A 15,018-nucleotide genomic window follows, 5' to 3' on the forward strand; every position below is an offset into this window, starting at 1 on the left:
CAGGTGCACGCTCAAGAACATCAGCTCGTCAGATGTTGGCAGCACTGCTCTGTGAGCCTTTCATCTCCTCACAGTGAGCAGTGGGCTGTGCTGACTGAGGTTAATATCCCAGCACAACCGTTGCCTCAGCAGATAAGCAACAGAAGTCCCATAAATGCCTCCACCCTTGCCTCACTGGGACGTGTGCTGTACCAGTGGTTTTACTTATCCAGGAACATTTGTTTAGTGTTCAAAGAACTGACATTCCTTAGATTTCTGGGGAAAAAGTGCATATAAGATAAAAAGAGAATCATTAGTGACTAAAAATTTGAGAATGAGCCGCAACTCAGTAACTCTTCCATGACTTTGAATGGTCCTCACAACCTCTAAATAAAATCTGAACGCCTTAATGTCATTGGAAAGAGCATCGTAATTATGCCTGCCTGCTTCTCCAGCCGACTTCCCGCCTTTGTTCTCTGGGAAAACCTTCACTGTTTTAGTGCCCTGGTGCTCTCCCACAGAAACCCGAACTTGGGCACTGCACTCTACTACTACTACTTAGTGAATTATCTGTAAATTCCTTAAAGACACTTCCTTCCTCCCTCCTTCCTCCCCCACTTCCTTCCTACCTTACAACCTTCCTTCCTTCCTGATTTTATTTACTTGACAGAGAGAGAGGGAGCAGTAGGCAGAAGGAGAGGGAAGAAGCAGGCTCTGCACTGACCAGGGAGCCCGATAGTCTTCATCCCAGGACCCTGAGATTGTGACCTGAGCTGAAGGCAGAAGCTTAACTGACTGAGCCACCCAGGCCCCTCAGGGCCTTATCTTTCTTGCTAACCTTGGTATTCCCAAATAGTGCATGGGGATGTTAAACAGTTAACCAAATTTTCTAAAATTGGAGGGACAGGGGACTGTCATGACCACAGTGGTCTTATCAAGTGTTCTGGTTAGCTCTTTTTCTGTTTGTGATTTTTTTTTTAATCAATTTTGCAACTGTGCAAATATGGAAAGTGACTTTTTTTTTCTCACATCTCTTCCTTCAGTAGGTTACTTAACTTCTCTGGGTTCAGTTTGTTAATCTGTAAATGGGGCTAATAGTTGATGCAGGGTTGTTGAGAGATTAAGCAAGTAGTGGCTTCAAATGTGTGATTCCAAGGTCCTTGCTCTCTCTTGTGAAACAGAAGGTCGACGCAGGGCTCCGGGTAATACTACTCTAGTGACTAGGTCTTGACTATACTGAAATGTGATTTTCTTTGACTCTTTTTCTTTTTCACTTGTCCTCTAATAGTGTCTCAGTCGTGAAGAAGGTATTGAGTGGATCAAAAAAGAAAGACTTCCAGCGTTCCTGGAAAGTGATTGTTACTTTGAATACAGGTATTGTAGTCCCATCAACAAAGCTAGTTTTTAATTGCCTGGGTTTTTTTTTTCCCCACCTAAAATCATTTTTCTGTACTTTCTTAATAAAATTGTATACTTTTAAACCCACTGGAGTTTGTATCCCACCTGCTATAGTATGTGAGTGATAGAGCGTTTGTAAAAACCACTTAACTTTTCCAAAGAGAACTCACAGGAATAGTTCTTAATAAATGTACTTCAGCTGTGCTTCTTTGATCATTATGTTTTAAAAATTATCTACTTATGGATGTTAAGGAGGGCACATATTGCATGGATGGTGTGGTGCACAAACAATGAATTCTGGAACACTGAAAAGAAATTTAAAAAAATAAAAATTAAAAAAAATTATCTACTCGTGATAATGGTGCAGGCTGTTAAAAAACTAATATAAGTATGTCATAAAAAGGCATGTCATAGTGGATCAAGTTTTTCTTTTATATTTCCTGACTTAAAATGTATAAATACCTAAACGTTTTGAAATTTTACTGAAATTTGATCTATACTTAGAATCCCATTTTAAAAATCAAGTAAAATAAAAGAGTCATTATTAGTTAGTAGTTCTGTGAATAAACCATTAGTTGGAGCAGATCCTAAGAGAACCATTGTGCAAAGTGAGGAGATTGACTTGAAAATAAAATAAAATTTTAGGGTTTTTTCCCCCCTGAATTCTACCATCTTTGAAACTTATTTCAAGTTTTGTATGATTTCTAAAATGCAGATTAGCCAAATTGGTCTCACAAGTGAGATGGAGTGGATCAGGTATGAACTTCACACTCAGTGCAGATTTTTCCCCGTGGGTCCTGAAAAAACCAGCCAGCCCACCACCACCTGTTGGTGAAGAAGAGAATGTTATCATCATGAAAAAGTTCTACATTTCTCTTGGCGAGGTAAAAGTATGAGTGTTTCTTCATGACTTGGCACTTCAAAGAGACTTCTCATTTTAGGGATAAGAATTGCATTTGTACCACTTGAACAGGGGAAGTGATTTCAAGTACTTCTAAGGCAGTAGCAAAACTTTTTGTGGAGTTACGCTGACGCCTTTGCTCTGCACTTGTTCACTCGAAATGTAATTGGTATTATTATCTTCATGTGTATAGAGGAACAAATGAAAGATTGAATAATAGGCTCAGAGTCACCCAGGAAGCAAGGAAGGGTAACTTGAATTGTATCCATGGTTTCATTATTCATTCCAAAATTGTCATTGTTTGGAGTCTCTAATTTTTGTACAAAATGATGATAAATTGGGTCTTCTCCTCCCTATTGTCAGGATTATTCCTCAGCAGTAAAAGGCATGACCCTTTCACTGTTATTAGATAAATTTGTCCTCCGTGAAGAAATGCTGGGTTGCTATGGGTGCATTGGAAGAGATCTAACCTAGAATCAAATACCTTTCTGGAGAGTCATGTTGTAGTGAAAACCGTTGTTTGATCTCTGGCCTCTAATTATCAGGCCTTCTTTCTGGGAACACATTTCCTATACACAGCTCTGTACAAAACCAGGAATTGCAAATATGTGGCCCATGTGTTGCTGCTCTCCTAGCTTCTATTCATGACAGACATTGCTAATCAATCACGGCAATTTTCCTGCTGAGCTAAGACTTGGCTCCAAATTCTTTTCAACACAGCCCTCTAGGTAAGCACTTCCAATTGATCAAAGATGTCATACAAAAGGAAAACCATTTACCATCTCTGTTGGAATATATAGACTTAACCTGTCTTACCTGACCATTTATTTTCATGTATAGTTCCTATTTAATTTTGTAGTTTGGCATTTCTATCATTAGTATTTGGCAAAAGTGTTTGAAATTTGGCGAGTTGCGTTATTTCCACTGAGTTCATGCTGGGAATGTACTAAAAGCATATCTCTCTTTATACTTATTTTTAAGTATTTTTTTTCTTATGTATTATAGTAATGTCATAAAAAATGTACTGATAGTACAGGTCAGTAAATATACAACAGGAAGAATCAATCTTGGGAAATAAGATCTGATTCTTTACATGTAAATTAAATTGAATGTAAGAGTAAGATTTAAACTAGTTTACTTTTGCTATTTTCTGTATGAAAAAAACAATTCTCTCCACTTGATTGACGCTTTACCTATATCCTTTTTTTTTTTTTTTAAGGTTTTATTATATGAGAGAGAGGGAGAGAGAGTGAGCACAAGAGAGGCTAGGGTCAGAGGGAGAAGCAGACTCCCCACTGAGCAGGGAGCCTGATGTGGGTCTTGATCCTGGAACTCCAGGATCATGCCCTGAGCCAAAGGCAGTTGCTTAACCAACTAAGCCACCCAGACACCTTCTAATATACTTTTTAAAAAAGATTTTATTTTTATTTATTTATTCTAGAGATAGAATGAGGGGTAGGGGCAGAGGAGGAGGGAGAGGGACAAGCAGACTCCATGCTAAGCTTGGAGCCTGACATGGGGCTTGATCTCACGATCCTGAGATCATGACCCTAGAGATCAAGAGTTGGTTGCTCAACCAACTGAGCCACCCAGTCGCCCAACTGATATTTTCTTAATAGCTTTTGAACTTGGAGGACTCAAAATTCTTTGAGTCCCTAAATCATTTAAATCATGACTATGGACAAAGATTAATCTTTATGTTGATAACTGTTAATATTTCTTTGAGTCTTCGTTATACCACTTCGTTATACCACCTAAACATGAACAATTGACTCATCTCTTAAACATATTAAGTGGTTGTCTGACTGACTACTTACGACTTCTCTCCTAATTTTTACTCAGCAATCTTTTTTTGCCAAGTTGAAATAGCATGGGCTTTTGTATATTGGCCTCTCTCAATTCCCTGACAAGTCTTCATTATTTTGGCCTTCTCAGTGCTTAGGATACTGCTTGGAAGAGAGTAGTCACTCAATAAATATATGCTGAATGAACATATTTAATAATAAATTTAGTAATTTATTATTTAATAAATTAATTTAATAATAAATGCCTTGGTTTTATTTTAAAAGATTATATTTATATATTTGAGAGAGAGAGGGAATGAAAGAGAAAGAGGGACCCAATCCTGGGACTTCAGGGTCATGACCTGAGCCAATGGCAGTCGCTTAACCACCTGAGCCACCCAGGTACCCAAATGACTTAGCTTTAAAGGAAGGAAAAGAGAGAACAAAAGGAAATTAGAATCTTTCAAAGCTTTTATCTATGTAGAAAACCTTACGTCTAAGAGGGGCAGTGACTACCTAGGTGACACTTTTCGTTTCTCTCTCTTGCTTTCTGATCTCCTTGTGTGGCCCAACTTGCCCTGCTAATTCTGTATCACAGTCAGAGAACAATACCCATTCCATTTGAGGCCTGCCTCTTGTGCGAATTCCTGAGGTGAAGGGCCAACCTGGGGACAACCTATCTGGAGAAAGGAGAAAGGAGAGTAATGCTGAGTAATGCTGGACGCTCCCCACTCTGCTTCTGTTGAACAATCTGGATTATCTTAGAAAGATTGTGAGGACATTACTGAGAGAGGCAGGCATAGGAATCTTCCCAGGACAGCTGAGAAACAGGCTTCTCAGGACTGGGATTCTGGAAGCTGAAGGTCAGCTGGGGAACTGGGTCAGCTGGCTCGAGGGTGCACAAAGCGAAGGATAAATTGAAGGCTCCGTCCAGGGTCAGGTGGAGTCAGGAATCAGTTGTCAGGAAGCCTACAATCCAAGCAAAGCTGGGAAAACAGTCAAAGGCGTGGGTCATTGAGCCTGGTGGGGTGGGGGTGGTTCAGTACTCCTGAGAGTAAGTCTGTGATATTAGGGCGGTGTGGTAAAAAACACAGAGCCAGATCAGACAGAATTAGGAATAGGAAATAATTGGGAAGTTATAAATGTGGGAGTAGCTGGCAAAAGATACAGCCAAGAACCGAGGAGTCAGATGACTGCCAAGACAGCGTGGGATGGCATGACCCTATAATGCAGCCAGGAAGGAGGGCTGCATGCCTCTGGTGGAAGAGTGGAGAAGGTGCTAGTGGATACTGGGCTCCTTTTTACCTTTGGTCATCTAATATCCAGATAATCTGAGTTGAAATTTCCTTCCCATTAGTCTCAGGTAATGAACTTTTTTCTGTATGGCATTCTTTCCTTCCATGGCATCAGTTTCCCTTTCATGTTGTACTGTGCAAATTTAATGTTCTAAGGATGACTCGAGGTCTGCGATTGGGAGAACACGGCTAATCTCAACATTAAACAAAGGTGCTCCTTTCTTCCTAGGCCTCCTATACTCAAACAAAAGATTGGTTTGCCTTAGCGAAACAGAGTCTGCAAACAGCATCCACGTTTTCATTACCAACTTACGTAGTCCACAGCAAACTGGAAACTCCAGTTGTTTCATCTGTTTCTGGTAAGCAGAAAGGAGAAGAATGATTTCAGAACTCCTTTTCAAATCTTTGCTTATTGTTCTGCTCTCTCAGTACAACACGTGGTGGTGGGGAGGAATCTCCATTCCTACCCCCTACCCGCTTCACTTTCTACTGTTTTTATCTTTAAAGATTTATTTGTTTGAGAGAGAGAGAGAAATCGAGCTGAGGGAGGGGCCGAGGGAGAGAGAGGATCTCAGGCTGACTCCCCCTGAATGCAGAGCCCAACGTGGGGCTCCATCTCACAACCCTGAGATCGTGACCTGAGCTGAAATCAAAAGACCAACACTTGACTGACTGAGCCACCTAGGCGCCCTTCTACTGTTTTTTGAGAGGCAGCTTGACATGGGAAGAAGAGAATGGGTTTAAAGATTTATTTATTTATTTGTCACAGAGATATATTAAAAGCAGGCAGAGAGGCAGGCAGAGAGAGACAGGGAAGCAGGCTCTCTGCTGAGCAGAGAGCCCAATGTGGGGCTCAATCTCAGGACCCTGAGATCATGAACTGAGCTGAAGGCAGAGGCTTAACCCACTGAGCCACCCAGGCAGCCCAAGAGAATGGGTTTAGATGGGTTAATGCTTATTAACCATGTGACTTTTGAAGTTATTCAGAAAGCCTTGCTTTTCTCATCTGTAAGATGAGAACAATAATACACTCTACATGTCTAGAAATGGCCTAGCCTAGTGCCCCGTCCCTCATAGGCAGTTAGTAAATGTTTGTCTTGTCTTTACTTCCTGTGACAGTTTACAGATTCTTATTATTAACTATTTGAGTTTACGTGGGTGGAACCTTTCTCTCTTCTTGAAAGTATGTAGTCGTTCATGCAGCTTGAGTTTTCCTTGAGTTCAGACTTGTTTTTCTCCTTGAAAAACAGGTACATTTCTACTTTGGCGAACTTTTGTGGACAATACCAACTTTTCATAGATACAGAAGGAAACTTGTAGAAATGGGTATCATCACCATGACATTGCTAGAGGAAAAAAATCTAGCAATGTCATTCAGGAGAGGAACTTAGCAATTCACTAGATTCTTACCTAATTCTTTTGACAAGTGTAACAACCTCTGAAGACAATAAATCTGGGTTCTTTAGAGCTGAACCTAAATCTGGGTAAAGAGGAAACTACTCTACTTAGTTGCAAATAGCTAAATTTATAGGTTTCTTGCTGTTTCCCCCAAAGAGTAAAGGAGAGCAAAGATAGTGAAGATGATGAACAAGAAGAGGAAGGGTAGCAGGAGCCCGGTGAACAGAAACGCTAGCCTTGCTCTCTCCCTCCGCTTCTGTAGGGTTGAGTATACCCAGCATTGATTTGCAAAAGTCTAGTCTCTTAATACTGGGGGGGACTTAGTATCTTCATTTTCAATACAAATTGTAATAAAACCCCTCCAGCTCATTGGGATTTGAAACCTATTACTGAGAAAATGGCCATTGAAGTGCAATGCAGATGACAACAGTTTTCCTGGTGTCTGGCATTTGCCATGTGGAAGAAAGCACTGACATCTAATATTTCACAATTTCTTTTTTTTTTTTTAAGATTTTATTTATTTGACAGAGAGAGATCACAAGTAGGCAGAGAGGCAGGCAGAGAGAGAGGAGGAAGCAGGCTCCCTGCTGAGCAGAGAGCCCGATGCGGGACTCGATCCCAGGACCCTGAGATCATGACCTGAGCCGAAGGCGCCCCTATTTCACAATTTCTAATGAAGGAGAAAACAGGAGCTAAAGACTCTATTTTTAGAAAGAGTATAAAACAGTCCATTTGTATTTATAAGCCTTCATAAGTACCTTACGCCATTTGTAATTTTGATGGTAAGTTGTAAGTATGATAGTAATTGAAGCTTTCTGATAAAATAGTGAATTTTGAAAATTACTGATATTTCAGACTCTAGTTCTGATCTGTTCATTGATTGTCTAATTTTATTTTACCTTCTAGCATGACATATTAGAATACATACAATTGTTTAATGTACACATTCTAATTGTTTAATAGATTTGGCCTTTACATATTGACATTCTATGTCAGCCTCAAATATGACATTTTAAAAGTGCATAATGTCTTATTGAAGATCTTCTGAATTAGAGATGTCAAGTTTTTTGTTCATCTGCCGCCATTATTCACTTCCATGTCCAAGGAAGACATGGCCAGCCCTGCTGGCAGTTTATTCTCTACGGTATCAAATGTGGCTCCAGAACTTTCTGTCATGTACACAGTCACGACCCATGCCAAATCCACTGACCATTCTGGCTCTGCCCCTTTTAGTTAAAAATAAAAGCAACTTTGTATTCATATCTGATCTAATAGCCCTTTACAATTTCATGCAGACAGCTTTTTCTTTGATGATGGAATTCACCCAAGGACAAAAAGGGACTCATCTGAATCCGTTAGATTAACTTCTCGTTCCGAAGAAGACGACGACATGGGCTCCATCTCTCTACAAGACACTCCTTCTCAAGCCCTTTTGAGAATATACCTTGAGAGGCAACAGGATGATGATGAAAGCCTTACATTGAGTTTCTCAACATGGGAGGAATTTTTAAGATCCTATATAGCCTTTATTTTGAGAGTAGCAATTCATCAAATTTTTGAAGAGCCACTGATAGAAAGCCCAGATTATATAAACTTCAACAAGGTAACAGAAGTGGTGCTCGAGGAGGGTTTTGAGCCTCACTTTGGCAGAAATATTTTGTTAAGTGAAACATTTCAAATCACAAATGAAAAGTCAAAAGAGATGTTAGAACAATCAAGTTCAAAGAGTGAGAGCATTGGACCAGAAACCAGGGCTGACTGGTGCATGTCTCACAAAACCTATGATATTGGCAATAGAAAGGAGTTTGAAAGATTTAAGAAATTTATAAAAAACACATTAGGAGAGAGATATTGGTCATTATGGATGGATATCGAGAGGCTGAAAGTTCTTAAGGACCCTGGAAGACATCAAAGGTATGTCTAGTTTTACTTTCAATGGTTTTTTTTGTTTTGTTTTGTTTTTTTTTAGTTCTGGAATATTAGTTTACTTCCTAAAGCACTGACAGAAAGCCTGAAATAGAAATAAAAATGTAAATTATACGTTTAGAGGAATGAATAATAATATGCATTTTATTATAATAATAGTAATTTTATTACTTCTGTGATTTCATAATTTTCCAATGCAAATAAAGGTAGCTGTTTGGGTTTACATAATACTTCTTCCCATGGATTCTAAATCTGCTTTCAAGTCAATCATTCTGTTTTATTTTTATAACACTGTAGTGATAAACATTTTTGTAGAAAAAACCATTTTTTTGTTATGGCTTCAAATATCTTTTATAAAAGATATCTCCAGATATCTTTGAATCTGGCTGGCTTCAGATATCTTATATAAAACGCTGGCTTCAGGGGTGCCTGGGTGGCTCGGTTAAAGCCTCTGCCTTCGGCTTGGGTCATGATCCCAGGGTCCTGGGATCGAGCCCCGCATCGGGCTCTCTGCTCGGCGGGGAGCCTGCTTCCTCCTCTCTCTCTGCTTGCCTCTCTGCCTACTCGTGATCTCTGTCTGTCCAATAAATAATAAATAAAATCTTAAAAAAAAACTGCTGGCTTCAGATATCCTATATAAAACGTACCTTATGCCATGGTTAAGAGACTGCTGTTCCTAGCAACCTGCTCAGTTGACAAATCTCATGATCTTGGGTGGAATGCCACTTCAACAAACATATCTGAATAAGGTATTTCCTAGATACACGAGATATTCTCTAGAGAGCCTCCTGGTTGTCCGATGCGTCCAGGTCCTTGTTTGGCTATCTCATGTGCTTTAGATCACAGTAAGACTTAACAACCTTAAGAGGACTCTGCTTTAGGAACGTTTTTCTCCTGACTGTGTTCTCCTTTCTGCTCTGAAGCAGATCAACTACAGTAGGTTGCAATTCCTAGGAAGGGTTTGACAGGGTATATACTAGTAACTGGGTTATTCCACTTATTCAGTGGCATGCAGATCATAGAGCTCATTGTTGTACATACTTACAGGATCAGGGGTTACCCTATGGTTGATTCTGCAACCATGACTTGATGGATCATGGAGGAGAAAGCCACTACCACTTTTCAGGATGTATTAGGGAAGTTATATGCCAGCAACCTATATAAATTCTTCAGGATCAATACTGTTTTAGTTCCTATTGTTGCTGTAGCAGATTGCCACACATGTAATGGCTTTTAAAGCAACGGAAACTTATTCTGTTACAGTTTGGAATTAGGAAGTCTAACATGGGTGGACAGGGCTACATTCTTTCTGGAGGCTCTAGGGGAGAATCCATTTCCTTGCTTTTTCTGGCTTCCAGAGGTCACCTACTTTCCTCCATCTTCAAGCCAGGAACATAGCATCTTTTCTCTGACCTCTGCTTCTAGCCTCACGTCTTTTCTCAATGACTCACCCTCCTGCCTCCATCTTAGAAGGACCCTTGTAATTACATTAGGGCCATCTAGATAATCTAGAATAATCTCAAAATCCTAATTGCAGTGGGACACCTGGTGGCTAGGATGGTTAAGCCTCTGCTCAGGTTGTGATCTCTAGGTCCTGGGGTTGAGCCCCGTGTCGAGGCCTACACTGGACTCCCAGTTCAGTGGGGAGTCTGCTTTTCCCTCTGCCTATCCCCTGTTCATGCTCGCTCTGTCTGCTCCCCCCCCCCCCACAAATGGATAAATAAAATTCTTAAAAAATATATCCTAATCACATCTGCAGAATGCCTTTAACCATATAAGGTAACATTCAGAGGTTCTGGGGATTAGGACATGGACATCTTTGGAAGACCATTGTTCAACCTATCAAAAATACTCTTCCTATTCCCATAATTGTAAGAAATAGTTTTATCTCCACACTGGTACTCCCATAACTCAGTGTTGGTTTTGAGATAGTTCATTACTTATCTGAAACATTTTAGAACTGAAAACATTTGGCTTGTTGAATGTCATAGCAATGTGTGTGGGTTTATTTTGTTTTAGACATCTTGAGAGGATGAAAAAATACTATCTGGTAAGCAATGGAGATTGCTACCTTTCTACAGAAATATTATCAAAACTTAAGCTGCTGGATGCATCTCAGTGGAATGAAGAACACTTAAGAAATATTCAGACTGAGGTTGTAAAACCCTTACTTCTATATTGGTAAGAAAAATAATGTGAATCAAACTTAATTGCTTTAAATTTTTCTAGGCGAGTTACAAGTTACACTTTTTTGTCTTACTGATTTATAATTTATGGAGATTTAAAATGATAAGATTATTCTATCTTGTGCCTTCCTTGAAGTCAGTCAGAGAAAGATAAATACCTTATATTTCATTCATATGTGGAATTTAAGCAACAAACAACCGTTTAATGAATATCATGAAGCACATACTTATGTAACCACTACGTGGGCTGGGAAATAAAACATTGCCAAGACCCTTGAAGGTCCCTTATCAATCACAACACCCTCACTCCCCCTTGGAGGTAACCACTATCCTGACTTTTGTGATTATCATCCTCTTACTTTTTTTTTCTTTTTTTCTTTTTAAGAAAAAAAGTTTTTTTTAGATTTTTATTAATTTATTTGACAGAGAGAAAGAGTGAGAGAGTGCACAAGCAGGGGGAGCAGCAGGCAGAGGGAGAAGCAGGCTGCTGGCTGGGCAGGGATCCTGATGCAGGACTCTGAGTCCCAGGACTCCAGGATCGTGACCTGAACTGAAGTCAGACACTCCACTGACTGAACCATCCAGGCACCCCCTCTTACTTTTCTTTATAGTTTTACCAACCATATATGCAAATAAATACCTAAGCTTATACTTATTGCTGCCTATTCTACGACTTGATATAAATGGAAACTTGTTGTATGCATTCTTTTGTGTCTTCTATCAACATTACACTTGAGAATTGTCTGTAATTGTGTTTAAGAGTTTTATTGATTTTCATTGATGTATATTGGTATTCCACTTTTTGAATATATGATAATTGCTATTTTTTTTTCTTTTCTTTTTTTTTTAATTTTTTAATTTTTTTATTTTATATTTTTATTTTTTATTTTTTTATAAACATATATTTTTATCCCCAGGGGTACAGGTCTGTGAATTACCAGGTTTATTTTTTTAAACATTTAGGTTGTTTCCTACTTTTCACAATTAAAAGCAGTACTGTAATGTATATTCTTGTATTCATATCCATTTTTCTATAGCAGTTGTACCCACTTAGGCGCTCATCAACAGAATAAGAGAGTGCCCATTGCTGTAAATCCATGGTGACATTTAACATTGTCAGACTTAATTTTTGCCTATGTGTTTGGTGTGTCATTGATGTCCTGTGGTTATAACTGGCATTTCCCTGAGTTCTAATGAGGCTGGTAATCTTTTCCATGATTGGTCATTTGGTCATTTGGATTTCAATTTTCATGAATTGCTTATTTATCTCATTTGCCCATTCTTCTATTGGGATATATACACACACACATATGTACATACTCACATACATACACATACCATGTTGAATCCAGTTCATTTGATGGTATTATGTGACAGATACCTTCTCCCACCCTCTAGAGTTTGAGAATTAAGATGTGTACAGTGTATATGAGAGCTCATATGGTGGAAGCATGAAAAATAATACAACACCAGTTTTTTTTTTAATATTTTATTTATTTGTACCACAATATTTGATGAATTTACACAGTGGCTAATAAAAAATTAATGCTATGAATGAAATAATAATTATGCAAGATTATAATGGTGGGGCAACAAAGACTTATGGGGGTTTATATGAGTATAGTAGAATGATGGAAATCAGAAAATTGAGACACTTAGGTTTTCTGATCAGCACATGTCTGCTTTACTAGATGAGGACCTTATAGATATTCCCACTTACTGGTTGACATAAGAGGTCATTTGGGGTATTTCCAAGTCTGCAAGTAAAGGTTCTGAAATATAGTTAGGATGACCACCCAGATCTGTACAGTGTTCTCTCTGAATCTAAAGTAATTATGAACTTTGGATTTTCTTCCACTCCCAGCCTGTGTTCACATCAGGGCAATATCTGCTTTCTTTCTATTTTAAAGGGAGTTTCTTGCCAGGACCTGAAATATGGAGAGAAAATTCGTCTTTGGGCTGTAGCATCAGGGGGAAAACCTGGTCTAAGTTGCAATTAGCATCAGGCCTGACAGCTGGGGTTAGCTCTACAGCCAATAAAGAGTTAGCTCACAGACTAAATACCAGGATAGCCATCCAATTAACCGTGGCCTTGACATTGTGCCAAACATTCTTTTTCTTGGGCTTCTGGAAGTAGTGTTGGTCTGTCATTTATATAAATTGTGTAAAACTAAGTCTTATCTTTAAAATTAAGGCTTGAAAATAGAACGTATGAATCAAAATCCACTTCAGTTGTGTAGTTAAACATTATAAAAATGTTTGTATATTTTAAAATGTGAATTTCATCTACCAGTTTTTTTATTATGTTCAATTAGCCAGCATATAGTATATTGTAAATTTTTGTTGTAGTGTTCAACGATTCATTAGTTGTGTATAACACCTAGTGTTCATCCCAACATGTACCGTCCTTCATAAACATCATCCTCCCAGCCCCCTGCCTTCTGTAACCCTCCGTTTGTTTCCCAGAGTCCAGAGGCTTTCATGGTTTTTCTCCCTCTCTGATCTCTTGCCATTCAGTTTTGTCTCCATTCCCCTATGGTCCTCCGCTCTATTTCTTATGTTCCACGTATGAGCAAAACCATACGATAATTGTCTTTCTCGGTGACTTATTTTACTCAGCATAATCCCCTCCAGTTCCATCCATGGCAGTACCAATGGTGAGTATTCCTCCTTTCTGATGGCTGAGTAGTATTCCATTGTGTATATGCACCACACCTTCTTCATCTGTTCGTCTGTTGAAGGGCATCCCAGTTCTTTCCACAGTTTGGCTATTGTGGACATTGCTGCTATGAACATTGGGATGCATGTGCCCCTTCTTTTTACTGCTTTAAAATGATCACAGGTGAATTTTATGTTCATTTTACTCGAAACTGAAAGTTATTTTAAAAAATTCCTTCATCGGGCGCCTGGGTGGCTCAGTGGATTAAGCCGCTGCCTTCGGCTCAGGTCATGATCTCAGGGTCCTGGGATCGAGTCCCGCATCGGGCTCTCTGCTCAGCAGGGAGCCTGCTTCCTCCTCTCTCTCTCTGCCTGCCTCTCTGCCTACTTGTAATCTCTCTCTGTCAAATAAATAAATAAAATCTTAAAAAAAAAATTCCTTCATCAATAGGTATATAGATTTCTTTTTCTTATCAAGCAGATAGTAATTTGAATGTAGTTTTATTAATTATTTTTTTCCTAATGTATATCACCTCTTTGAGTGAGTGTGATTTCAGGCAGTTGATATATCATAGAAAAACATTTTTTTTAAAGGTGAGGCAGCAATAAAAAAGTGGGAATTTTTAGAAAAAGGATTTTGGTAAGACATAATTGTGAGTGAGCATTGGCATTCTAGATTTTGTAGGCTTTCAATTTTTGAGGCTTATTGCCTAGCTTAATCTTAAATTTGTTTTTCCTTTGACTAGGGCACCAAGATTCTGTGTTACTCATTCACCCTCAGTGAAACATGCTAGTGCTGAACTGAAATTCTGGCACCTCCGTCAAGAGAAACCAAGGAAGGATGTTGACCCTTTTCCACAAATGGCAACCCTCTTGCCATTAAGACCTAAATCTTGTATTCCACAGATATCTGATATGCAGGTCAGGTAGACATTGATACTTTGATCTCTTTATTAAGTTTATGATAAAATATCCATGCTTGTGTTTTGTGCACTAATACTTATGTTAACTTTTTGGGGGGTTGTTATTAATGTACATGTTGCAACAATTACGCATTAGGAAAAATCCATGGTCTGTTCTTTACCAAGCAGCCAGAGTGAGCCTTTAAAAATATATGACCAGGGCACCTGGGTGGCTCAGTGGGTTGGGCCTCTGCCTTCGGCTCCAGTCATGATCCCAGCGTCCTGGGATCGAGTCCCGCATCGGACTCTCTGCTCAGTGGGGAGCCTGCTTTTCCCCCTTTCTCTCTGCCTCCCTCTCTGTCTACTTGTGAACTCTCTGTCAAATAAATAAATAAAATCTTAAAAAAAATATATATATATATATATGTATGACCAGGTCACTCACCTGCTCAGAATTCCCTAGGGGCCTCCTCTCTCACTCAGAATAAATCCAAGGTCTTTACACAGCTAAACACATCCCTGCTGTCCTCCTGGCCTCATTTCCTGTCTTCCTGAACCTCGTCTACTCCAAACACACTGGCCTCTCTCCTG

At 39.2% G+C, this 15,018-nt stretch overlaps 1 protein-coding gene across 5 annotated transcripts in view; it reads left to right on the forward strand.

Annotated features, from left to right (window-relative positions):
* The window catches only part of RGS22 (regulator of G protein signaling 22), a 117,024-nt gene that overhangs the window by 33,143 nt on the left and 68,863 nt on the right, over window positions 1-15,018 (forward strand). For all 5 annotated transcript variants that reach the window (XM_082722779.1, XM_082722780.1, XM_082722778.1 and 2 more), the window contains 6 exons: window positions 1,268-1,353; window positions 2,093-2,261; window positions 5,587-5,716; window positions 8,051-8,669; window positions 10,701-10,862; window positions 14,272-14,446. In XM_082722779.1, the coding sequence (XP_082578905.1) occupies window positions 1,268-1,353; window positions 2,093-2,261; window positions 5,587-5,716; window positions 8,051-8,669; window positions 10,701-10,862; window positions 14,272-14,446 (1,341 nt within the window). The remainder of the gene's footprint in view (window positions 1-1,267; window positions 1,354-2,092; window positions 2,262-5,586; window positions 5,717-8,050; window positions 8,670-10,700; window positions 10,863-14,271; window positions 14,447-15,018) is intronic.

The sequence above is a fragment of the Mustela nivalis genome (genome assembly GCF_964662115.1).
Source record: "Mustela nivalis genome assembly, chromosome: 2".
NCBI classification, from domain to species: Eukaryota; Metazoa; Chordata; class Mammalia; order Carnivora; family Mustelidae; genus Mustela; species Mustela nivalis.